This window comes from Uloborus diversus, chromosome 2, assembly GCF_026930045.1.
Source record: "Uloborus diversus isolate 005 chromosome 2, Udiv.v.3.1, whole genome shotgun sequence".
Taxonomy (NCBI): domain Eukaryota; kingdom Metazoa; phylum Arthropoda; class Arachnida; order Araneae; family Uloboridae; genus Uloborus; species Uloborus diversus.
The window spans coordinates 17,771,399-17,796,886 of NC_072732.1; the positions used below are offsets into that span (position 1 = coordinate 17,771,399).

General features: G+C 30.7%; 1 protein-coding gene across 1 annotated transcript in view; it reads right to left on the reverse strand.

Annotated features, from left to right (window-relative positions):
• Nucleotides 1-25,488, reverse strand: part of LOC129216882 (V-type proton ATPase subunit H-like) — a gene marked incomplete at its 5' end in the record, with an annotated part of 45,255 nt that overhangs the window by 9,822 nt on the left and 9,945 nt on the right. Inside the window, 5 exon segments of the mRNA XM_054851097.1 lie at nucleotides 7,382-7,495; nucleotides 10,045-10,146; nucleotides 11,142-11,267; nucleotides 12,492-12,670; nucleotides 15,434-15,518. Coding sequence (XP_054707072.1) covers nucleotides 7,382-7,495; nucleotides 10,045-10,146; nucleotides 11,142-11,267; nucleotides 12,492-12,670; nucleotides 15,434-15,518 — 606 coding nt within the window.

Sequence of the window (25,488 nt, forward strand, 5' to 3'; positions counted from 1 at the left end):
CATTAATATCTATGGACACAGTTGAAGCAAAAAAAAAAAAAAAAAAAAAAAAAAAAACAAGCCACCAATTCAGCATTTTAATTTTTGACTCATAAAAGAAAATGAAATTTTGCTTTAAAAAACTTGAAGTGAGCGTTATATTAAAAAAAAAAAAAAAAAGACTTTTCATTTATTTGCATTCTAATAAAGCGAAGTTAGCTTGAAAAAAGAACAAAATATGATTTTCATATCAGATGTTAAAAGATTACATTTTTCAAAATGTAGACATCTAAAGAAAAAAAATCGGTAAGTAAAAGTGTTTATTTCAAGTTAATCATCCTTGTTAGCATCGAAAAATCAAACCCATATAACTTTCTCCCAAAATAACAGTTAAACATTGCACGGTACCGTAAAAACGCAAATATTGACAAGCTGGTAAAATGATGAGAATATTTTCTAATCAAGTCATTGTAAAGGTTTAACACCAGACGCTAAGTGGCGATAATTTTGAAGTTGGTAAGCCCATCTGAAGCGATCATATTTTTTCCCCACCCTTACTATCCCTTTGCAGTTCTAAGTTCATTTCGCTGATATATATTATTATTATTGTTTATTAAATCATGAGTGCTTACCAACGCCTTTTCAGAAAAGTTTACAACAACACCGCTGCTAATTAGCTGTGATAAAACAAACAAACAAAATTATTTAAAACCAAACTTATTTTCAACTGTTCATTTCTTTCTAAGAAATAAACAAGCATTATATTTATTTGGCAGTAGCAATTATTTATCGCTTGCAGGCGCATCACAAGAGTGCCGATTTTTTTTTCTTAGCAAAATTAGCAGATGTTGTGTAAGCTGATCCGTCTAATTTGACTTTAAAAAAGGTTCCAAAAATTATCCGTTTTATACACTTCATACATGGGAAATATGCCTTATTTTGCTTTCAGATTTGCTCCTTCAGTAAACAATTTGTGAAAGATCGGTTCTTGTTTATCAGAATTTTGTGAAAGGTCCGTTTTGGTTGATCGCATTTTTGTGAAGGGTCTGTTAATGGACCCAAATATCCTCTGGCCAGACCCCTGCCAATTATTCATTAAATTCAAAAATATTCTCTTAAAACATAAGAGTCTGAAACAGTAAAAATAGCCTGTAAAAGTACTTCTGAAAAATTGGCTCTCAAATTTCATTTTTTAAATGAAAATATGAAACATTTTGTAAAAAAACATATGTTCTTACATTTGCAATACATAAGAGATGCAAAAACAAAAAAACTCTTATCTTTTTGACACAACTTCAACAGGCATGCTCAGAAACAAAACAAACAAAAAAAAAAAAAAAAAAAAGCAATAAATGAACATAAAAACCTACCTCGTGGTGAAATTCAAATTTCTTTCTCAAACAAATTGTTTCTACTACTTAGTAGCAAAATCAGTTTTAAAGAAACAATTTCCGTTACTACACTCGGGAGATTTTATACGAGCATCTAATCTAAGTCCACTACACTTTAAGCATAAGCTAGTCCTAAGAGAAAGAGAAAGGGTTTAACGCAAAAACAAAGAATAACAAACACAGGGATACATATGCAGGATAACAGAGAAACAACATAAGAGGGTCGGCAGAAACAAATACCAGAATGCAGATCACAAAGAGTAGTCCCTTGCTCATTTGACTTGCTCAACTACCACTACACATCTCTACATAGTATAAAATGAAGTCTCCAAAAAAGCGTCTGTGTGTTTGAACTCGCAAAACTCGAGAACTACTCGGCCGATTTCGCTGAAATGTTCACAATTTGTTCCTTTAAGTCCTGAAAAGGTTTGCATTCCAGTTTGAAAAAAATTCGAAGAATAGTTCTTTCTTTATTTCAATTTAGTCCCAATTTTCACAAACATTCCCGAATATGGAGGCGAAAAATTACTTGCACATATTAATATTATATATCATTGGAAAGAGTAGAATGTTCAGAGTTCTACGTAATTTGTACACTTTAACACTTAATTGTAACACTCTAACTTAATTACGGCGGGAGTTATTTGCGTTTTTTTCTCTCAAATTTTTTTAGGCTTAGTTGAAATTTAGGCACTACTTTCTTCATTAAATCCATCAATAAAAAGCGAAGGAATTGTCCCACAGTTTTCTTTTTGACTCCATTGGAAAGAGCTGCTTTTTTTACTCCAGATCTAACTCGACCTAAGGTCGAAAGTTTAACACTCTATCTCCATTAGAAAAAAAGTTACAAGCGAATTAAATGAAGTTCAAAAATCTGTTCTCTATTCAAGTTTTTGCGTTTCCACGGTAACGCTTTTTGAATCCATTGTTTATTTCCATCTTTCTCATTTTCAATTCTTAAACTTATTTTATTTTGTGTTTCCATGGTTATGCCTTTTAAATCCATCTTTCACATTTTATTTTAATTTATTAAAGGCATTTTAGTAGCTATCGATATTGTTTGGCGGGGAAATTTTGCATGATGGTTTTTTTTTTCTTCCATTTAATCCTGGTTATTGAATATACTTCACTTGACACAATGGTTTTTTCTAGATAGACCGAGCAAAGCCGGGCAACGCAGCTAGTTATAGCTAAGATTGAAAAGTCAAAACTAACCAAGGTCATTTAATTTATAATTAAAAAAAGAATATTAAAATTTTAAGTAGCACAAAAACTTTAACATTTAATTGGCTACGGGAGGAAGGACAATCAAATGCAATGAAAGGGCCCACAAAACTGAACTATTTTTATTTTGGTTGCCAGTAAACTATTAATACTTTGAGATCAAGAAACCAATCTGCTTATATCTTAATCATACATTTCATTAAGCTTAATATATAAGTATATACAGGGCGAACTTAAACTCCTGGGCTAAACTTTATGGGGTGTTAGAGACTGGATCATCAATTGAAGAAAATAAATATCTTTAAAGTAATAATTAGGTGATTGAAATTTAATACTCAATTATAAATGGGGAAAGTAAGAGGAAACGATGTTCATTAGATAAAATAAAGAACACTTAAAAGTATTAAGAGTGTTCCAACATAGTCTTTGGTGAATCACTCCTAAATTTTACTATGTCTAAAAAGAATTAAAATACTGTAAACCCCGATTTATCGAATATCGTTGGTTCCAAGAAATATTATTCGATTAAGTAGGGTATTTGATAAAGCGGAGAATTTTTTTTTTTTACTTTTGTAAATTGACAATATTTGACTAAAAACTTAATAATAACAAATCAATAGCTATATAAAAGAAAAATCTGATGTTTTTGGTAAAAAAATAAAAAATACAAATAAGTCAAGTAAATTACAAAATTGTTTAATAATTTGCAATGAAAATTAGAAAAAAAAGACTAACAACTTGAGTTATGAAATGTTAGTTTTCACACCCTATTTCAGCATACTATGTTTATAAAAATTCTATGAAGGTGGATTGCTTGCTCAAGGTCTTTTGGAAAACTTATCTAACTCCTTTTCTCCCCTCCTTTTCTGTCATGTATTACATTTGATTTTTATCACTTTTTAATATCGTCTAAAATGTGTATATTTTTTGGTCTTATTAAATTATTGACTGCGGTATTTGTTTTTTTTTTTTTTCGTAATTGCTACAAAAAAATAAATTAGATAGAATAGGGAAAATGCTTTGATGGAAAACAAAAGTTTTTTCTCGCCGTTGATGGCAAAAAATATTGTAACATATTTTTGCATCAACAATTGTTTTTACTTAACTCATTTCTAATTCATTCAAAAATTTTCTCAGCAAAAATATTTGGGAAAGCTGATTCATATTATTCGATTATCCGGGGAAATTATTTGATTATGCGGGGATCTTTATCATTGCGTCTATGGGGAAATATTCTGTTCCAGGAGGATCTATTCGTATAAGCAGGGTATGCGTTAATCCGTTACCCGATTAAGCGGGATTGACAACATTCCTCATTTATTTTTTCACTTTAAGCAAGCCAAAAAAGCATGAACTTTCTTACTAAGCATTGTCATGAAGGAAAGTCACTACTAAACAGAAGATAAAGAAAAAAGAGAAAAGCATAAGTGCACATTAAAGTCTTTTTATTTTTAATGTATTGCATATGATAAAAGCACATAAATAGATTCAGTATTTTGATTTTGACAGATTACAATATCTGTTTGCCTCTTCATTATTTTGTATTTTGTTTCAAACATATGAGTCTAATTTTACAACATTTTATTTCAAAAGCATTTTATCCCAAGATATTCAGTAATACATGATGCCATTCATGTATTCACTCAGTTCAAATTAAAGAGTTTTGTATTTACTATCAGTTTAAGATAAATGTAGTTATTAATTTTGAATGAAATCTTACGGTAAAAACAAAAACATACCATTTGATTATCCACTAAAAGTGATATTTCAGCTTTGCAGTAATACATTTTTAATATTTTTAATTAAATCAGGAAGGGGGGGGGCACTGCTTAGTAAAAAGGGAAAACATAAACAGCTTTTTGAAAAATAATTTATTAACCTCAAAAATATAAATCTTATTCTTTACTTAAATAGGCCTATGAGGGTCATTAAAACATTAGGGAGTTTTAAACAGTTGGTCTCTTCTTTTGAGGGAAGGACCCTTTCTTTGACTATTCCATACCATTTTCTGAGGGGTGTGCCATTACTCTCAGGAACAGCATAGCCATGCCAGCATATGCCATGTGCAGCATAGCATCATGGGATCACTATAATATTTTCTCTGACAAATTTATTCAAATGCACATGAAAGGAATAAACAAATCACGATTGAAAAATGTCAATCAACATGAATTTTAAAGCTAGCAAATACAACACAAAGGCAAAGCAAAGTTAGATAAGAATAAGTGATAAAAGCAAGAACCCAAAGTCTTTAAAGAAAATGCTGCAAAAGACACAAACCCTTAACCAGACTTAAGACCAACTTTACCTCAAAATACATTCTATAATTAAAGATGATATGCATTTATACTGCAATATTTCTATCTGTTACCTGCAAATTTATATTATTTTCTTCTATTTATTTGCGTATTTAATTGTTTATATATGTAGTAAATAAGTTAAATAAGGGTCATTCTTCAAAAAGTGTAACTTTTCTGCACACGTCTTTTACAGTAAAAACTTTTAAGGAACAATTCATTTAACCATGATTTTTAATTTCATCAAAAATATATCTATTTAAAATTGCCAATAATTTTTTAATAAAATTTTTTATTTTAGCATATTTTTGGTTCACAACATGTGAATTCTCACCTCCGTGGCATGTCACACACCTTGTACGACTGTTTATGTTGCTTAATAACTTATTTAATTAAAAGTATATACTTATTTATTGATTATTCCTTTCACAAATGTCTCAAATACTCATTGTTTAAGTATATTTAATTTTTTTATATTGTGTTTTAGTTAGTTTTAATAGGACAAGAAGTCATGTCACACAATAAATTCTCACCTCCCTTATCTAAACACAAATGCCATTCCTCATTAACACGTCGCAGTAATGACATCAAATTTTATTTTCCATGATACAAAAGAGCCCCCTCGTTCATTTTCAGTCATAGTTGAAGTTGTGAGAGTTTTGTTGAAAAACAAGAATTGCTTTAAAGATTTTGTTTTAAAAACTTAGTATGGTTATTCTGACTAAATTAATGTAAAAAAAAAAAGTGAACATGTTTAGATTTTCTATTATTTTTATGTAAACGTCGTACATTTCTTACTTTTATTTTTTCATTTTTTGCTTTCTTATTTCGTTTTGTGATTAACTAATTCCAATACGTTTATCCTTCACTCTGTTTTTTCTGCATTTCTCCATTTGATACATTGCTTCCATACATAGTTTTTCCCGCTGGTAAATTTATTGCTAATTTATTCAGAGTGGTTTCATTTTTGGACTTTTTGCATTGTTTATGGGTTTTCTTTTAAAATTTATTACTTAACGGATTTTGTTTCCTGATGGAATTATATAATAAATTTTGTCTCCATGTGTCATTTTATCATTTTTGTTTTGTTTAATTTCTATTTTTTGATATTTATACTACCTCCTGTTCCACCGTGTTGCTTTTCTCGGATGACTTTTCATCCAAAAGCTCACACTTCTTTGCATTGAAAAAGGTGTTCCTTGTAACAAAGAAACACGTGTCTGCAATCATTTGCAAGTTTAGTGCTTAATAACGTTGGATTACTGACATTTTAATGTTTTTATATGCTTAACATGTGCAGATTGTAGCAACAAAGAAAAAAAAACATTTCCTTGAAAATGTATCCATCAGGCCTATATTAATGGCAAATTCCTCACCTCCATGACAGACCCTTAACAATGTCATTTCTGAGGTGAAAATAAATGATGGAGGGAAAATACATCAATAATAGGCATTCAACCAAAATTATAAATTGCCAGTTCATCCTCAAATTTACTAAATACAGTTTTTTTTAACATACATTTGAAACTTCTAACTAAGCCGCACTTTAATTAAGAGAGTTTAAAATTATATTCCCACTAATCATTAAAATAGCTGATTGTTTGCACCATTTAACAAAATCACTACTTTGATATTAAATTGGCCTCAATTTTTAAATTTTAAAAGTTTTTCCTTGTTTTTTAATTTCTGTGAACAAGGCATTTTTTTATTTATTTTTTTAATTTATGAGTAAAATAATTGGAACTTAACTGGGCCATTGCTTATAGTAACTTCTAGTAGGTAACACTTTCATGTAAAAAAAAAAAGAAAGAAAACAAAAGGTTTCAAAATTGAAAAATTTTTGCGTTCAAAAGTTATGTTTTCTGGAGGTTTTCTGGTTAACCATAAATGTCATTAAAGAAAAAAAGAAAATACACAAAATTTATCACATTCCATCAACTACAATATAAATGCTAAATCACACAAATAAGTAATATATAAAAGAATGGTACAAAGTTTTCATCAGCTTTTGTCTAAATTAAGCATCAAACACCTGAAATGTGAGTTTATATTTTTTGAAAAAAAAAAAAAAAGAAGAAGCTAAATTTAAATAAAATAAAGTGCCACAGAAAACTTTAACTTCTAATTATAACTGTAATATAAAGATTTATTAAAAATCAACCTATTAATGAGCCTACATTCATTCACTCTATCATACGTAAGACAGTCAAAGCAAACTAAGTAGAACAAATGAGATACAAATTTTCGAAGACATTCACAAAAACTACTTTTATGAAAAATTGTAATATATAAGACCAATAACTTTATTTTAGAGAAATGAAATAACATCGAGAATGGTAATGCTATACAATTTAACAAAGAATCTTATATTAAATCGAATCTTTTGAAAATAAATTTATGAAATTTAATTAGCAATCAAAATCATGATTTCACTTAGTAGTTTTGAAAGAAATTGATCAAAAAAGGCTTTATATTTAAAAATATACTGACCAATTATGAACCATAAGTTTCTGTACACATAGTAATGCTTGATATCTAACATTAGGGTCTTCATGTGATAACAGATGCATGACTTGCTGTTTACCACCTAGACCTTCTATTACACTGAAATTGAAAACATACCAGCAATAAATATCTTTTTTTTTTTTAACAAAGAAAGAAAAAAAAACACAAAATATTCTTGATCACATAAACATTTTTTTTTCCTTTAAAAATGAACTTGAACCAATGTTAAAAATTTACAAGTAGAAAAGTAGGAAAAACTGGAACTGCAGGGTAATGGCATAAACAATTAGGGATTAATGACTTTTTTTTAAAAGTTTTTTTTTAGCAATCACGATTGCTTATTACTTTCATTTGACTGTTTTGATGTGCTATCATTTTATTTTCATGCCAGCACCCTCTGCCAGCATCACCGTCGACCGGCTCCTCACGATGCTGTGAAGAGGATTTTCGCCCCTTCTTCTTTGTCACATTTCCCATGTATCAACTTTGGAGAGGGAGAGAACTGAAGAGACTACGTTCATTCACAACACACACAAACTAATTTATTTTCTATATACGGAAACAGTATACATGATGGGCAGCCAATTTGCCCTTTATCCCGAATAGCGGTCAAGAGATATCCATATATTTATCCCGCTATTCGGTCAGGAGATTTTTTTTGGCAGTCATGCCTTCATAACTGCCTATAGCCGTATGAACTCAGGCGCTCACATGCATCTGCGCAGAAGTCAATCGCGTAAAGCCCCATAGCGCAATTATGGAGATCCCGAGTTATTAATCTTGGGATCCCTGTCAAGTTTTACGCAATGTAACCACGTGAAGCATATTGTTGCGCGTCAAAGTAAGTTTCTAAATTTAAAAACTCTTACCATCTATTTAACTTCTTCAACGCTTCCAAAAGTCGCGGGGCAATGAAATCATTTGTACTGAAGTCTTCAGATATTCCTTCGTGTAGAAATTGTGACACAAACACTTGAACTTTTTTAACTTAGAAAAATTTAATTACAGCACAATAAACTACAATGTTAGTTGCAAATAAAAACTTGTTAATTAATAAACACAACATAATGAAGATATCGGCAACGAACTCTCTCGAAAATAAAATCTCCAGAATTTTGAATATTACATACTGCGATAAGAACTGCTACGAGGTGCGCGAGTCCGGCTAATTTATTTAAACTTAACTACTCAGTTCAGTTCAGTTCTTGGGCGTTTTCCACACATATAATTTCTTACATGCTGATCCTATAGCAAAAACCACCTCCAGGTTGCATCCATATCCTACAAACACGTGCATCATACACAACTACACACACACACACATGCACATACACATACACCTACACACAACACAAACACACACACAAACACATACATACAGACACAAACACATACACACAACTACCCACACATTCATGCCTACACACACATACCCCCACACACACATTCATACACACAACTATCGCACTTATGCCTGCACAGACACAAACACACATGCCTACACACATACAAATACCCCTACACACAAACACACATACCCTCCCACAAACACACACGCCTACAAACACACACTTGTGATTGCGAAAAACATAATTTGAATTCAAGATGTCAAAATTCAAATTAATTTTTTTTTTTTTTTTTTGCATCAAAATAAGAACAGTAATATTATATATATGTTTGAACAGCGACATATCAGCAGTAGGTCATCTAGCAGTATAGCACATTGCTTCTGTACTATGGCTGCCGGATTCGAAATCCAGTCAAGGACAAACATCAAAAACACACATTAAAATTCAATTTTCTCATGGGTTGTGAGCTAAAAGAATTTAATTGTTGCCGTTATGACATGCTGGCTGCGTTTAAATTGATTTGCCTGAGAAAGACCAGTTTCTTTTGATTGTTCTAAAATGCATGTGTGTCAAAGTACAATCTTATTCAGTTTTTCAGAATAAGTAATTGTTATTTTGAAAGCTTATCAAAAATTGTTCTCCCTACTTAAAATGTTATGAAAGTGTTTTAGAAGTGAAGTGACTAGAACAGTTTCTGGAGGTGTTATTTCAGCCCCTTTGAAAATTTGTTTATTTGAACCTTAACAGAAAGGGCAAGTGAATCCACCTCTTTTTCATTATTAGTATTAGATGTTATTTCCCACAGTTTTTTAATGGTTGAATATGCTGCAAAAAAATATAAATTTCATATTGTATGTTTGCTACACACATTTTTAAGAAAATAGAAAAAAAAAAAACTTTGTAGTTAAGCACACTTATCCAACACCTTCAGAAGTTAAAAATTCAGTTGAATTATCTAGCAGTTATTTCTAGAACAATGACAGACAATTTATGAACAGGCATTTAATCAATATTCTCAGTAAACATTGCAAATACTGAGAAATGAATCAATAATCAATACCATTAAACAAAGACAAAAACAGAACAAATTAAATACTTCTTATATACTTTAGAAATTTGATTCAGTATATTTAATATCACATTCCATTATAATGTGCAATATGCATTTCCATGAAAACTGTAAGGAAATTTATCAAAATACATACTAAAATTCAATGGTGCAAAAATAAAAATTACTTTGCAAAATCAGATCAAATTTTTTACAACTACACAACAAACAGAAATGAGGACAAAACTCACTGCTTCCCACGAGGATAATGGCGTACATATTCTCCAATATCATGAGCTGCAACACTTAAGACTAGAGGATCTTTACTATTTTCAAGAAGACAAATTAAGATCCTGAAAAGGGAAATTGATTTTACAACACAATACAGTGAATATTAATTTTTAAACAATATGATCACTAAATTGGTAAAAAATAACGTATGATACCATCTTTCTGACAACAATTAACTATATCAAAAATAATTAAATAAATAAAATGCAAAATTAATAAAACACTCATTTTTAAAAAATAGCAACAGTAATTCAAAGCATCAGCATGTACATCTAGTCATTCAAATTTAAATAAAAGTTACTTCAAAATATTAAGACATACAGTAAAGCACCGTTTGTACGTTTCTCTTTTGTATGTTTTTATCAATTACACGTTTTTTAAATTGGTCCCGGCAGAGCCTAATACACATTAACGTACACCTATTATACGTTTTTTTTCATTTATACGTTTTTTTCATACGGTCCCTTCAAAAACGTATAAAAGGTGTTTCACTGTATGTCTAAATACAAAATGAATAAATGCTTTTGTGCAATGAAGTAACAATGGTAAACAACATATATCATGTGCAAATTAATTTCAGACACATATTTTGGGCTTGCAGGAGCTTCATTGCTTTTCTGGAATAACTTTTCATCCTAAAGCTCACACTTCTCCGCATTGAAAAAAAAAGAGTTCCTTGAAACCCCAAAACATGTGTCTGCAATCAATTTGCAGATACGTGTTTGATATAAACCGTTTCCAATTGCTAATATACCTGAATTTTTTAAGGCATTTATAAAATTGTGTCCAAGTGTCCAGAAATAACACAAAAAGCTGTTAAAATATTTAATTGTTTCTGAATTTTTTTTATAAAGGTAAAAGTAGCAAAACATAATAAATTACAGATCATTTTGTATATTAAAAATATAATTAAACAAAGAAACTCTCTTTGAAAATAATTTCCTCTTGAATGTACACAGACAATAAATACTTACTGCATAATTTTGGCAAACATTTTTCAAAAACAAACAGGATTTTTTTTTTTTTTTTTTTTGTAAAATGTATTTCAAGAGCTTACTTTAATAGTTCATAATTTTTTTCATTCAAGCGATGAGTGTTTTCTCGCCAAAATTTCTCAGAGTTGTGCACAGGACTCCACTCTAATCTGCCTGATTTAATTTCTGTAGAATATTCATCAAAAGAGCTATAAAAGACCAATTGAATTTTGTGATTAAGTAGTTTAAGAAATTTGTTGAAAATAATTTTTAACACTGTCATCTCTCTGATAACAGTTCAATTATAACTGAAACACAAAATTTATAAAATGTCCATTTCATTAACTTTTCCAAATAGTTGTATTTCATGACAAAAGATAACAGCATAATATTTATTTGGCGTAACTTTGATTCACAATTTCTATATTTTTAGCATCCCACTCATATTATAATAGTGTTGTTACATATATTGGCTTAAAACCACAGAAAAACTCCTAAAATACTGTGTACTAACCAAATTTAATTAACGATAATCATAAAAAATGCTTAAAAGGAATAATTAACCTGGTTTAATGTTATTCTGTTCTTTAGGGCAACTTTGAACCATGTGAGAACTGAGCTGTAAAATAAATTGAGACAAAAAATTCTTCAAGAAACAGGGAGAGAGGTCATTTGGAACTTACTACTGTAAAGTTTTTAAGGGTTGACTTCACACATTCCTATGGAAAAAGGGGGGTTTAAAAGCTATTTGCCAAAGCTAAGACTCCAACCTAAGTACAGCTCCTCATTGCACAGGGGGCTTAAGCATAAAGACATCAAAAATTGCTTGAAGATAATAGGTTGATTGAGGCTTTTATACAATTAAAAATATTTCTTTTAACTTTTAGCCCTATTATTTGATAGGGGGAGGGCAGATCATTCTTCCCATATTTAGACATTGATATATTATACTTTTCTCAGCTTTGACTAAAATCAGATGAGGTGAAATAGTTTATAATGGACACTAACATTCACTTCCCACTGATTTATTTACATAAGGCAAATGAAGTGTATAGCTGAAAAAGTAGGTATGTATCCCAAAAAAACAAATTTTCAAGGACAAATTCACATATCTGCCTAGACAAAAAGATATTAGTAACAATAACTTTTCATGTTTTGTTTAGGAAAACATTTAGGAGACCATGTTGAAACTCTTGGGTTGTTGGCCTACTTAAGTAATGCACTGAAGAAACTAAAAAGCGCATTTACACAACAATTGGAATTGGAGACACCTACTTTGCTGCTATGTGCTTCAAATAATACCTTGGTTAGCAAATGTTTCACTAAATTCCACAGCTGTACTTATTCTCTCAAATTAGAAATTTCAGATATCAGCAGTTCATAGCATTTTAGAGTCGGGATAACATATTGCAGCATGAAATTTCAATTCTAACCTTAAATCTTGAACGCTTGTCTGAAGCTTTTCATTGAGGAATTCTAAATCTTCCACAATGTCTGGATCATCAAACCTGCGACTCTGAAGTATGTCCAATTGCTTCAGCACTTTGCACTGCACCATGGCAATGGCATTATCTCGGCTAATGCTTAACTCCTCTGGCTTTTCAATCAGGTTCTGAAATACGAAAAAATATTTCACAAAAGGTGCAAAAAATAAGGGAGGGGAAAGCAATGGAGCATCTTTAGAAAAACTTTTCAATAACAACTGAAATGCTCCAACTAAGATTTTAACTCTTCAATGCAAAACTTCACACAAGTCAGTTCCATTCCTTCAAGACATTTTATTTTCATAATGTAAAAATTTAATCCAAACATATGAAATATTTGTTCTCACTACTGCTGATAACTTCAAGTGAAAATATCTGAAATTATATATTAAAATGCAAAAGGAAAATTTCAAATCTTGGTTTCCTTTAAGACAGTTCTTGTTCAAGTAGTTAACTAGTACGTTGTAACTAGAGATGGAACGAAGCTTCAGCCATTCCACTGAAGCTTCAGTTTGGCCAAACCATGAGCTTATTATGCAAGCTGTTGTCTTTTAAATTCAAAATTGTACCTTATGATAAACTATAACAGAAATGAGGCAGTGAGAAGCATTGGGATGTAAGTGGACATTTCCAAGTTTTGCATAAAATGCGTTTTAAGTTGTGGGTCTAGGTAGGCTTTCATTGAAAAGTTTCTCTAATTCATGCTGTATAGCAGCACCTACCAGGGCTACAAGCAAGGGCGCCCGTATAGGGGGGCAAAGGGGGCTTGAGCCCCCCCCCCCTGGAAATTAGAACTTCCTTGCTTTTAGTACTTTTTTCTTTGCAAAAATATAAAAATATTTCTTCTCCAGCCATTAATGAATATGTAATTAAAAATGTCAAATTTTAATGACACTAATCTGTCCTGAAATCTGCCTCTATGGGAAAATATTCTGCTAAACCATGGTTAAAATTTCTGAGCTCCCTCTTACAATTTTGTATATGGGCGTCCATGGCTACAAGGACTAGCTCTTGTTCAAGTAGTTAACTAGTATGTTGTAACATGGAACGAAGCTTTGGCCATTCCACTGAAGCTTCAGTTTGATCAAACCACGAGCTTATTATGCAAGCTATTGCCTTTTAAATTCAAAATTGTACCTTATGATAAACTATAACAGAAATGAGGCAGTGAGAAGCAATGGGATGTAAGTGGACATTTTCAAGTTTTGCATAAAATGCATTTTGAGTTGTGGGTCTAGGTAGGCTTTCATAGAAAAGTTTTTCTAATTCATGCTGTATAGCAGCACCCTACAAGGACTAGCTCTTGTCCCAAGACAGAAGAGAGGTTCACCTACTGGTTCTCTCCAAATTTTACATTTTGCCACTTACATCCTTTGCTTCTCACTGCCTCAAATGTATATTTAATTTTAAAATGCGTGTATATTGAACCCTTAGAGCCAGAATTAATTCAGCAATTAATAAAATGTTAATCAAGAATATATTCTACTGAAAGTTATATAACATTATAGTTGGTTTATAATTTTATTAAAAAACTCAAGTTCTAAAATGAAGCTATATAAATATACTGCATTAAACATTCAAATGTTTCTAGCTTTGAAACCTATAACAATACTATCTGACCACGGACGGATTGTATGGAAAGACAAACATCCGTTTTACAGCCGAAAAAAGACGAATCTATTATTTTTTACCGATGTTAGCTTTTGCGAAGCAGAGTCTCGTTCAAATGAGCGGAATACGCGCTTCAAATTTTTACTTTTCCCCCTTATTCACATAGATTCGTCTTATCTGGACGTTTGAAAATTCCATCCAATCCGTGGTTGGACAGTAGTGATGTTATTCATACATACAAGGGCGGATATGCAACTGATGGACATCCTTAAGTAATTTATTTTAAAATTACATTTTGTTTAGAGGTACAATATATAGATGCATTAAACTGTCAACATATTTTAACTCATTTTGTATTCATTAATCAAGACTATCAACAATTGAACCAGGATTGTAAAACATGCAGATAATTATCAGAACATAAATTAAAGCTACATTTTACTTTATTTATTTATTTACTAATTCATTTATCTTTTTAAATAAAAATATGAGGAAGGTTTCCTGTCCAGTTTATTAGTTGCACATCCATTTTAGATCTACATTCTAAACATTTGTTCTAAATAATTAAAATCCTAAAATGTATTCCAGAATAGTTGATTAATGTAAAATTCTATTATAATTAAATATCTCTTATTGGATAATTCTATTATTTAATATTTGATCATATCAGTTGGTTAATATAAACATTAACTTAATTGTAGAGCATGCCTTTAATATTCCAAATATAGCTTTATATTACTTATTCTAATGAGAAACTAAAAACAAGTGTTTTTCTGGTGCTACCAGCGCAAAGCAAAAGTTGGGGATAGACATTAATAAAAAGAAAAAGAAAAAACAGACAACAAGTTGAAAATTTTGAAAAAACTAAGAGTAGTAAAGAATATTCAGAGTGACATGATGTTGTATATGCATTTATTGTGCATTAAATGCTAAAAACTCAACATACAGAGCAGCTGAAGCTTTGGTATTCAGAGCTTCGGCCAAATTGCACTTTGTGCCATCTCTAATGGTAATCTTTACGAAAAACTATATATTTCATTTGAATGCTCATACAGGGTATACAGAGTTCATGATTTTAAAATACCCCAATTTTTGAAAACTTTGAATCAAATTTTACATTTTAAAAATACATGAGGAACTTGGAGTACTGTAGGATTGTAACTCTATATCTATATCCCAATAATAAAGAATATTTTAAAACTTTGCTTTCTTTTACAATTTCCAATCCAAGTTACACATCTAATACCAATGACAAATACATAACATGCAAGTTTACTTACTCTTAATGTTGCCAATATTATTCTTGTTACTTTTTCTTTTGGACATTCACTTAATATATCTGAGAGTATTGGAATAACATTAAATCTGTAAACAAATAAAAATATAAAATTAAAGCATTACACTAATATAATCAAATTACTTTTTTTTAATATTTTCCTGTGAAAATACTATTTTTTTTTTAAAAATTTTTTAAATTCGAACTGAATATCAAAACAATTGTATATTGCAGATTAAAGCCTTTAAAATGAAATGGTCGTCGAATTAAAACACAACAGTATTTTTTTTTTAATATTCAGAACAGAAATAGAGAACTAATAGTAAATTAAGAGACAACTAAATATAATTATGAATTACACTTCAATAGAATTCTTCAGTTACTCATTTATTTCATGCTAATTGCTAGATACTTATACTTCAACTCAAGGGCGCCCATACAGAGGGGCAAGGGGGGGGGCTCGAGCCCCCTTTGAAATTAGAACTTCATTGCTTTTGGTACTTTTTCTTTGCAAAAATGTAAAAAAATTTATTCTCCAGCCATCTTTACTAATAATAAAGCAGAAAGTCTCTCTGTCCGGAGGATGTCTGGATGTCTGTAGGATGTCTGTGACGCGCATAGCGCCTAAACCGTTCGGACCCGATTTTCATGAAATTTGGCACAAAGTTAGTATGTAGCATGGGGGTGTGCATCTCGAAGCGATTTTTCGAAAATTCGATGTGGTTCTTTTTTATTCCAATTTTAAGAAAAAGAACTATCATAAATTACGAAATTATCATAACGTGGAACCGTAACATGGGCACAAGCCAATTGGCGAGATACGAAATGACCATAACGTGGAACCGTAACGTCGGTACAAGCCAATTGGCGAGAAAATTCACCATACATCATTTGTAAATATACAAGCGAACCAAAAGACCTTTAATTTTTCTATTACGGGCGAAGCCGTGCGGGTGCCACTAGTTAATGAATAAGTTATGAATATTTTAATGACTCTAATCTGTCCTGAAATCGGTTTCACTGGAGAAAATACACTCCTAACACATGGGAAAAATATCCGAGCCCCCCCCCCCCTCTAACAATTTTGCATATGGGCGCCCTTGCTTCAACTATAAACAATATTGAACTTTTGAACTTTGGGGTGATATTTCAAACTCATCTTTTCATGCATTGATAGAAGGGCTCCTTTGGTGCTTTGTAACTATGAAATGCAAGTATGCAATCTTTGAAAATTGTTATTTTATAAACACTGCTTCTTTAATCAAGTTTTCATGGATTCAGCACTACTACAAATGTTTTTACATTTTAAAAATTGCAATTAAATTCTAATTGTTTTGTTGTTTTTAAACAATATTATGCTGTTATAGTGCATCACTATTGTTTTCAATACAATACTTCAATAGTGAATAAAATATGACAACGTATATAAAGTACAAATTCAAAATGAAAAAAGGTTAAAAAACCAGCAAACAGCTGTTTCGGCACTCTAAAATACAAGTGCCATCATCAGTGCAAATAAAAACGAAGACAGGTTCAACCCGACTGAACCTGTATTTTAGAGTGCCGAAACAGCTGTTTGCTGGTTTTTTAACCTTTTTTCATTTTGAATTTGTACTTTATATACGTTGTCATATTTTATTCACTATGCAGTACAAAGTTTTCGACTACTTTTTATGTAATACTTCAATACTTCAGAAAAAAACAACTGAAGAAGCATCAGAAAAGGATATCTTTTTTTTCTCCCTTTAATTTGCCCGAAGGCATTTTATAACTGTTTAGCTTTTGTATGCAGATTCTACAGGTTTGGATCCTGGTATTCCTTTACGAAATTTTTTTTTAAAAGAAACTGTTATAGTTGAATATGAAACAAAAACAAAACATAAACTAAAAAAGTTAGCAAAAGCATCAAATATTAATGCAGGATGACGACAGGAACTGGAAAAAAAAAGTTCCCTGATTTCCCTGATTAAGTTCACCGAATTTCCCTGATTTATGTTACCAATGATAATGGTTTCTTTTCTTTTCTGAACCTGAAAAGCATTGCATATTAAATAAAATGCAGTGTTTAAAACAGTTTAAGATGTTAATTAAAAATATATTTTGAAAAGATGCACTTTTTTTTTGGCAAAAATAGTACATTAAACTATCAACAGAGAAATATTGTAGGAAATCTAAAACAAATACTTTATTTCCAGGAACCAGTTGACATAACAATTGTACGAAATTATTAAAACCACTCTTTATGACATATCTAATCATGATGAAATTAAAAATTTAAATGGAAATAATCTCGAACTGAATTTTTAAGCAGTATAATTGTTGCTGCAAGAATAGCAAGTGATAGTTAAAGTATAGAAGTAATGTAGTTTTACTTACGTAAATAATACTGCCGTGTGCAGGTAAATGGCAGTATCTGCAGAAATTAGTTTTCGAGATATTTGAAGAAATGTGCGGTGGGTTCAGTACTAACAATAGGAAAATGATGGAATTTGACGTTTTTTTCGCGCCTCTTTTTCAGCGGAAACCAAAAAAGAGAGCTTGTACAATATAGATAGTGTACTATAGATGACAAAAATGCAAAAAAATTAAAAATGTGCAGTTACTGCCCTTTACCTGCACATGGCAGAATAGACATATTTATGTAAAACAAATTGAAACCTTTTAACAACGAGGAACGAGCAATCTTGAGCTATTCCCTAATCAATAACTTAGGTTTTAATGAATGAATACAGAACTACTAAAAAGTAAGAAACATATTTACTTATGTACACAACCCAAATTCAAATGATTTCATTAGTTGTCGAAAAAAATCTTTACTTTAGTAACAAACAACATTGAAATGCAAAAACAATTATTAATTTCAGAATATATATGTCTATGGTTTTAGAATAAAAGAGTTTTAAAGTCTAAAAAAAAACCCTTCGTGTAATCTGAAGTGACAGTGAATAACACCATGGCAAAAAAAAAACAAATTTGGTTTGTTTTCAGTCAAAATTCAATTTTAGCTATTAAATTAAAAACGCCAAGTTATAACTTTTAAGATTTTTTCAGCATTAATTTTATTTTTTTTAAAGAGATTTTTTCTTGAAATTGTGATATCAGTATGTTAATTACTTTAACGCTCGTATTAACCAGCGCGAGTTGAGGAAGAGTAACTGCCGAGTAGGTGAACCCAGGGCTAACTCAAACCGCGAGGTTACTCACAGTTGTTATTATCCAACAGCGAGTCACCCAGACCGCTGATTTTTTTCTCCCTAGATGTAAAAGCCACTCTCATTGGTGGATTTTGGTCATGTGATATTGTTTACAGGAGAGTCAAAGCCGACGGTCGGGGGCACGGCTAGCACGGCCTCGTTGTTGATTTTGAAGCACGTTGTTATTAGGTGGATTTTCGAACGAAAGTGTCTTTTTTCCTTCTATTATCACTAAAAGATCAATTTCGCTTCCACAAAAACAAATTATACTCCTTTCGAAGCCAAAATACTGGCTTCGCTGGGTGACAATTACAAAGAATTCAGTGCAAGAACTATTTTTCATTAAATATCTTGGGGAAATTCCATGAAAATTATAACTTAAACGTTTTTGTTTTAAAACTAATTTTATTGATATGATTTAACAAATTGTTCCCCATTATACATATTCACTAAATTTATATGAGCCAAGTGCAATATTTTTTTTTTTGTTTGTTTCATTTAAAATATTGTTACTTTAAATTATTCGTTATTAATAGAATTTAAACATTCTTATCATCTCGTCACAGCACCTAAACCTCAACTATTTTAATCCGAAGCATAAATCATTATTCAGATTAACAGTTTCTTATTGTTACTTCGGTATCTTAAAAGTACCCATCACTTAAAAGAATTAATTTATACAGAATTGAGAATTCACATAAATGTCGTTTTGTAATAAGAAGTTCGAAAACTTCGTTGACAAAAATGTCACTATATATACTCACGAAACAAACGATAGCGTAAAAATTGAAAAATAAAACCTATAAAAATACTATATTTTTCTGTTTTTGTTTTAGCATTTTAGTTATGAAAAAGGAAATAGAAAAAGAAAAAATATCAGTTTTAATGAAAATTATTTTACTATATAATACCTCAGACTATTGTTTTTAATCAAAAATGTCATTCAGTCACACATGAGTTTGCACAGTTATTAATGAATAGACTTTGTTATAGATTGTGCTGCATATTTATGGCTGCTTATTATCAATTTTAACCAGTTATGCGCCAATTGCAGGAGAATTGTGGAGGGTGGGAGGAATGGGACAGCTGTATATAAACACCGAAAGAAACTGTTTCAGGCTCTTTCCTGATTCTGACTTGTTACATTTACTTGACAAGAAATAGTTTTTCTTTTATTTCGGTATGATTGCAGCTCTCTCATTCTTCCATTTCTTCTCATTTTTTAAATGACAATTAACCTCACGGTTTATGTTTGAGTTATAAGATTTAAATAGTTTTTAATTAGGAGAGAGAAATAATGGAGAGTTTTTACCAATCATAGTGTAACAATTCACTTAAGGTAACGCAGAAAAATATTTTAAACAATAAAAAATTGAGACATCCCTTATATTTAAAAAAAATCTCCAGTTATTTCCTCATCAAACTTTGATTTTTCTGTATGTTTATATCAGAACAAGATCATTTAAGCACTTTTGACCAACACTGCTCTTTAAATAGATCTGACCCTCTTAAAATTTTTTAATACATCAAAAATTTCCTTTACCACCCTTTCATCTTCTACACGATCCATTCTCCTGATAAAATCGAAACACTGGAACTCACTAAATAATTTGAGTAAATATCAACGATTGGTCTCAGTTCGGAGAATTCTGATTTGATAACTGCCCTAGAATAAGTCTTCAAGCAGGGCGTTAAAAATCAAACAGCATGATAATACAAGCAATGTTTAAAATAAAAAAAAAATGATACGCATATTGTCATATTTTGTTGTCAAAAAATATTTTTGGTAATATTAAAGGATAAAGTTTTTGTTATTAACGTTTGAAATATTAAATGACACCCACTAATATTCAGTGCAGCATTATTTGCTTAATATTAAGCATATTTGTATAATAAATGCTGTGTACAATGAAGCATGTCCTGTCCATGCGGAGCAAAGTGGATGGGGCTAAGTGAAATAATTTATATCATTTACTAATTCAATCTTTTATCAAATCACGTACGTGTTCATTTATCAGAGGTTCCCAAATTTCAGACTCTCGTGGACCCCCTCCGGAAAAATTACGAACTTCGCGGATCCCTTCCCCCCCCCCCCCCCGCCCCCTCGCGCAAAAAAAAATGATATGACACAGTTAAATCTATTCTTTTTTTTCTACTATATTTTCACGCTTTTTTCCCATAAAATGTATTTATTCATTGTTCTGTATATTTTTCAGAGCACTTATCTGGTTTTCACTTCTTTTTCTAAAATTATTATTCTGAGTTATGGAAGTAAATTCTATTTGAGATTCAATTAGGAATAAAAATGTTATCACCAAATTTCTACAATAAGTTTACTATTAAAAATGAACTTTTGAAGTTGTGGGCAAAACAGTGATGAACTTTGGCGCGTACTCCACTAGCTCGCTGAATGCTTACACTTGCTGTCTACCGCGCTTTCAGATTATGATATTTAAGAAGCGAATTAAATACTGCGGTCTGTGCTAATGGCATCAGTGAATGCTAGTCAGTTGTGAAGCCTTGTGCAGAAGCGTAAAAAATGAAATCGAATCTGTGCACTGATTAAAATAATTGTTGAAAAATATTAAACTTTGTCAAATTATTTCAAAAATTGCCAAATCCTATGTTTTTAAGCATGCTCTTTGAGAAAAAAAAATACTTTTAAAATTTCGGAAACGATCCCATTATTAAAATCGAATGCAAACTATAGCATTTGATCTATTTCAGCCATTGCTAGAAATTTTGAATGTTGACTATTAAATTCAGTTTAAAAATTCTTGGAGCAAAAGTTTTATTTGAAGTATAATATCACAGTTGTAAAAATGTGCTTCAATGTTTGTACTTTCCTCAATCTAGTTTTGTAACAATATGAACTTCGTGATATACACAAAATTAATTAATGTGTAGTGTGTTTACTTCTGAGAGTTCCGGGGGGGGGGGGGGGGATTGCTGCGTTCTGCATGTACCTAAGCAAGAACTTTTTATTCCTCATAAATGGGCTTTCTTTTCAAATTAAAATATCGTTACTCGTCCTTCACTGTTTGGGAAACTCTGAATTATAGTTCATTTACATTCCTTTATTTAATAATTCCCTTATTTACTCATTCTTTCATTTATTTTCTTATTAATTTGCTATTTTATTCACTCATTTAAGTTATTTTCGTTTATTCTTTCATTTTCTTCTCATTTATTAATTCACTTTTTTATTTACCCATTTATTTGATAAAAAATTTCTTCAATCATGATACTGAAAACAGTTCATTAGAAAAATACTTCATTTTTCACTTTGCCCCATGAAAAAAAATAGATGAAAAATTTCCACTTTTTTTCTGAGGCACAAATTTACAGCTAAAAATAAAAAATAATATTTCATTGCGAGTTTTATCGTAAAATATATTGGTCTTCCTTCATGTACCGTAATTTTCAGAAAAAAATTTCAGTTTGTTCATTTTGAAAAAAAGTAAGTTACCTTAAATATTTCACTTTGCCTCCATATACAAAAAAAGACGTGCAAAATATTTAATTTATTCACAAATCACCATTATCAAGATAATTTAGTTTGTAATTACTAAAAATCAAGTATATTCGATTCTCATCGCTGATTAGTGTTTAATGTTAAATAATTTAAAATTTCATCACCAGAATCAGTGGCAGATTAATCATGTCGCAGTTGCGAGGAGTCCCTATGACATTAGGGCCCCTTTCTTTTATTTAAGCCGAATTTTTCGAGGCTTACGTTCAATTAATTCCAGCAGTTCCAAATCCTCCAGCATAAACAAGTCTTAGTTGCGTTGTTGTCCGATGTCCGCCATCTTTAGTAGCTCGCTGTCGGGAGTTAACTCGCCGAAACCGAGGGGTTAGATTTGGAGCTGAAAAACCGGTTCACAACACGGCGTTAACTCCAATCCGCGTTGGTTAATAACGTCAACCCTTCGATTGGCAGGTAACCCTTGGACCCCAGAGTTACTCGCGCTGGTTAATAAGAGCGTAAGACAATGAGTAAAGGCAAGAGAGCTAAGTCATTAATGACGGCTTCCTCTTTGCCTGTAGGGTTGTTTATTTTACGTAGCATTGAATGCGTGAAAGGAAAATTCAAGTTAGGTAAAATAAACAACTTTACAGACACAGAAGCAATTTAAGAAGCTCATCCTAAGATTGAATACTTAGAGCTTGATTTAAAAAAAAAAAAAATGCACAAATATGCGGTACTCTATAATTGCACCTCATTAATTTTACTTTTTCAAACAAATAATTGGTGGAAAATTCGTGGGGAATCAAAGTACTTCATTTTAAAAGGAAAAAAAATTTTTTTTCCTCATTTGATCAGTTTTCCCTGACTTTTTGTTATTTTTTCAAAATTCCCTGATATTTCCCTGAGTGATAAAGTTCCCTGACTTTTCCCTGATCTGTCGCCACCCTGTAATAGGATAAGTAAAACAATATGTTGTTATTAAAAACTAACAGGCAAAGGCAGTGAAGTTAATTAACAATTTAGCAAATGCTAGCAAATACTTTTGTTGATTTAGTCAAAATAATTAATAGTACCTCCACATTATGTATTAATCTTGTCAAGAAATCCCCAACCCCAAAAAAAAAGCGTTTATGCATCCAAAATCGCGAAAACTGAGGGAGATAATTAAAAGTAATTCATCTAAACTAATTAAAAGTAATTCATCTAAACTAGCACTTAAAAATAATAACCTAATTTTCATATTAGGATGAACTTCTAAATTAATAAGAATTAAAGAACTTATCAACTGCCTATTTAAAAACAAAAAGAGCTTTAAGTATTTGTAGTTTCTTACTTAAATAAGAATCTAAAGTTGGAGCAAATTCAGACAAATAGGTTATATATTTTTGGTACGTAAAAACTGTCCAAACTTCATACTAACTTCATACTCAATGCTGTGCAATGCAAGTAAAAACAAGAAGAGTTAAAAACTCAGAAAAATAGCCGTTTTTAAGAGTATCAAAGCAGCTGCTCGCCCTATTTTTAACTCTTTTTATCACTTTTACTCAAGTTACCTAACTTTAATACTCATCCTTGGTCATAAAAAGTGATGGCCTTTTTTTGAAATATTCTATACTTTTATTGCTTTAGTGGTTTGTAATTGTACCTAATTGCATGAACATAGCTGATGGTTTCGGTTTCATTCCAATGTATACTAAATAATACTTGAAATTTATTATATGTATTTTTCTCAGTATATCATTCTACACATTGTTAAAAGTCTACTAATTATTATTTTGTTGCCTAATTGCATGAACATAGCTGATGGTTTCATTCCAATTTATACTAAATAATACTTGAAATTTATTATATGTATTTTTCTAAGTACATCATTCTACACATTGTTAAAAGTCTACTAATTATTATTTTAAATCCTTCTACGTACACATTAGTTTAATTCTAGATTTTTAAAAAAAGTACCCCTATGTATGCTTTAGTTACTTCTATTTCTTAAAGAAAAGAGAGAGAACAAATTACAGGGAAACCTGTGTAAGTTGACCACTTGCGGTTCACTACTTTATTCATACTTGCCAACCTTGGAAGGAAAAAAAACAGGAGATTTTACTAGAGGTATATAGGTGATTCACCATCAACATATCCTTGCTACAGAATTATTAAATTATGCTTTTAAATAACATGAATACTGAATTTAAAGTGATATGGGGATTTTTGCAGATATAAGCAAATTGGTAGCAGCAAGAAAAATATACTGCAAAGGAAAAACTAAATAATAAGGACTGAATTTGCTTAAAGTTTTGTACATTCTCCAGTCTCTACCAGAAAAGTACCTACAAAAATTTAATTACTAAAATCCGAAAAAAAAAAAAGAAAGGAAATCAATATATAATGAAAATACAATATAAAATAAGTAGGTAATAGGGTAGCACACATGTTCAAATAACTTCAAACATTAAAAATAATTGAAATAATTTCAAGATGCAAAAAGATTGAAATCTGCTGCAATTATCGGCAAAACACGTGCTTCGTTGAACATGCAAATGTGGAACGCTTCTAAAAAATTTATTTTTACTAAATGAGTTATTAATTGGAAAAATTCCTATTTCCTGACATTGGTAGACTAGAAAAGGGCGCCATCTATTGAGAAGAAAGTGAAACTTTTAATGATTGACTGAAAAAACCACAAAAAAGGGAGAAAATCGTAAAAAACGGGAAATTGGGAGATGGAAACAAAAAACGGGAGTCTCCCGTTAAAAACAGTAGAGTTAGCAAGTATGTTCATTGGTCAACTTAAACAGGTGGTCAACTTACATAGGTTGGTTTATAAGGTAATGGCTACTTTCGTGTCTGATAAAAGCGATCAACTTAGACAGGTGGTCAACTTAAAAGGGAGGTCAACTTCACAGGTTTTACTGTATCTTTTTTAGATGCTGGCTATGCAGTATTTTTTTTTTTTTTGTAATATTTCATTGCAACTCCTTAGGGATCAACTTGTTCAGATTCTGAGGTGTTACATGTCATACTGCAGTGGTTTTGTTTTTTTGTTTAGCATTTAAGTTGCAAGTCAAAATTAAAATGAGATGTAAACTAGTATGTTGTGGCCATCACGAAACTTTCTTCTATATTTTTCTTTTTTTCTGATCCTTCCCCATTGACGAGGAAGCAATATTCCCAACAAAAACAAAATTACACGTGCAAGAACTAAAAGTTATTTTAAAAGCCTTGCTTGAATTAATTACAAATATTTTATTTGTTAACAAACATAAGATGGCAACAGTTAAAAATTTTAAATCATTGAGATAATATTTCCGATCATTTCCATTCAATTAAAATCATGAGAAATACGCAGACGACAATCTATTACGATTTATCTTTCTTATTGTTGCATTAATAAAG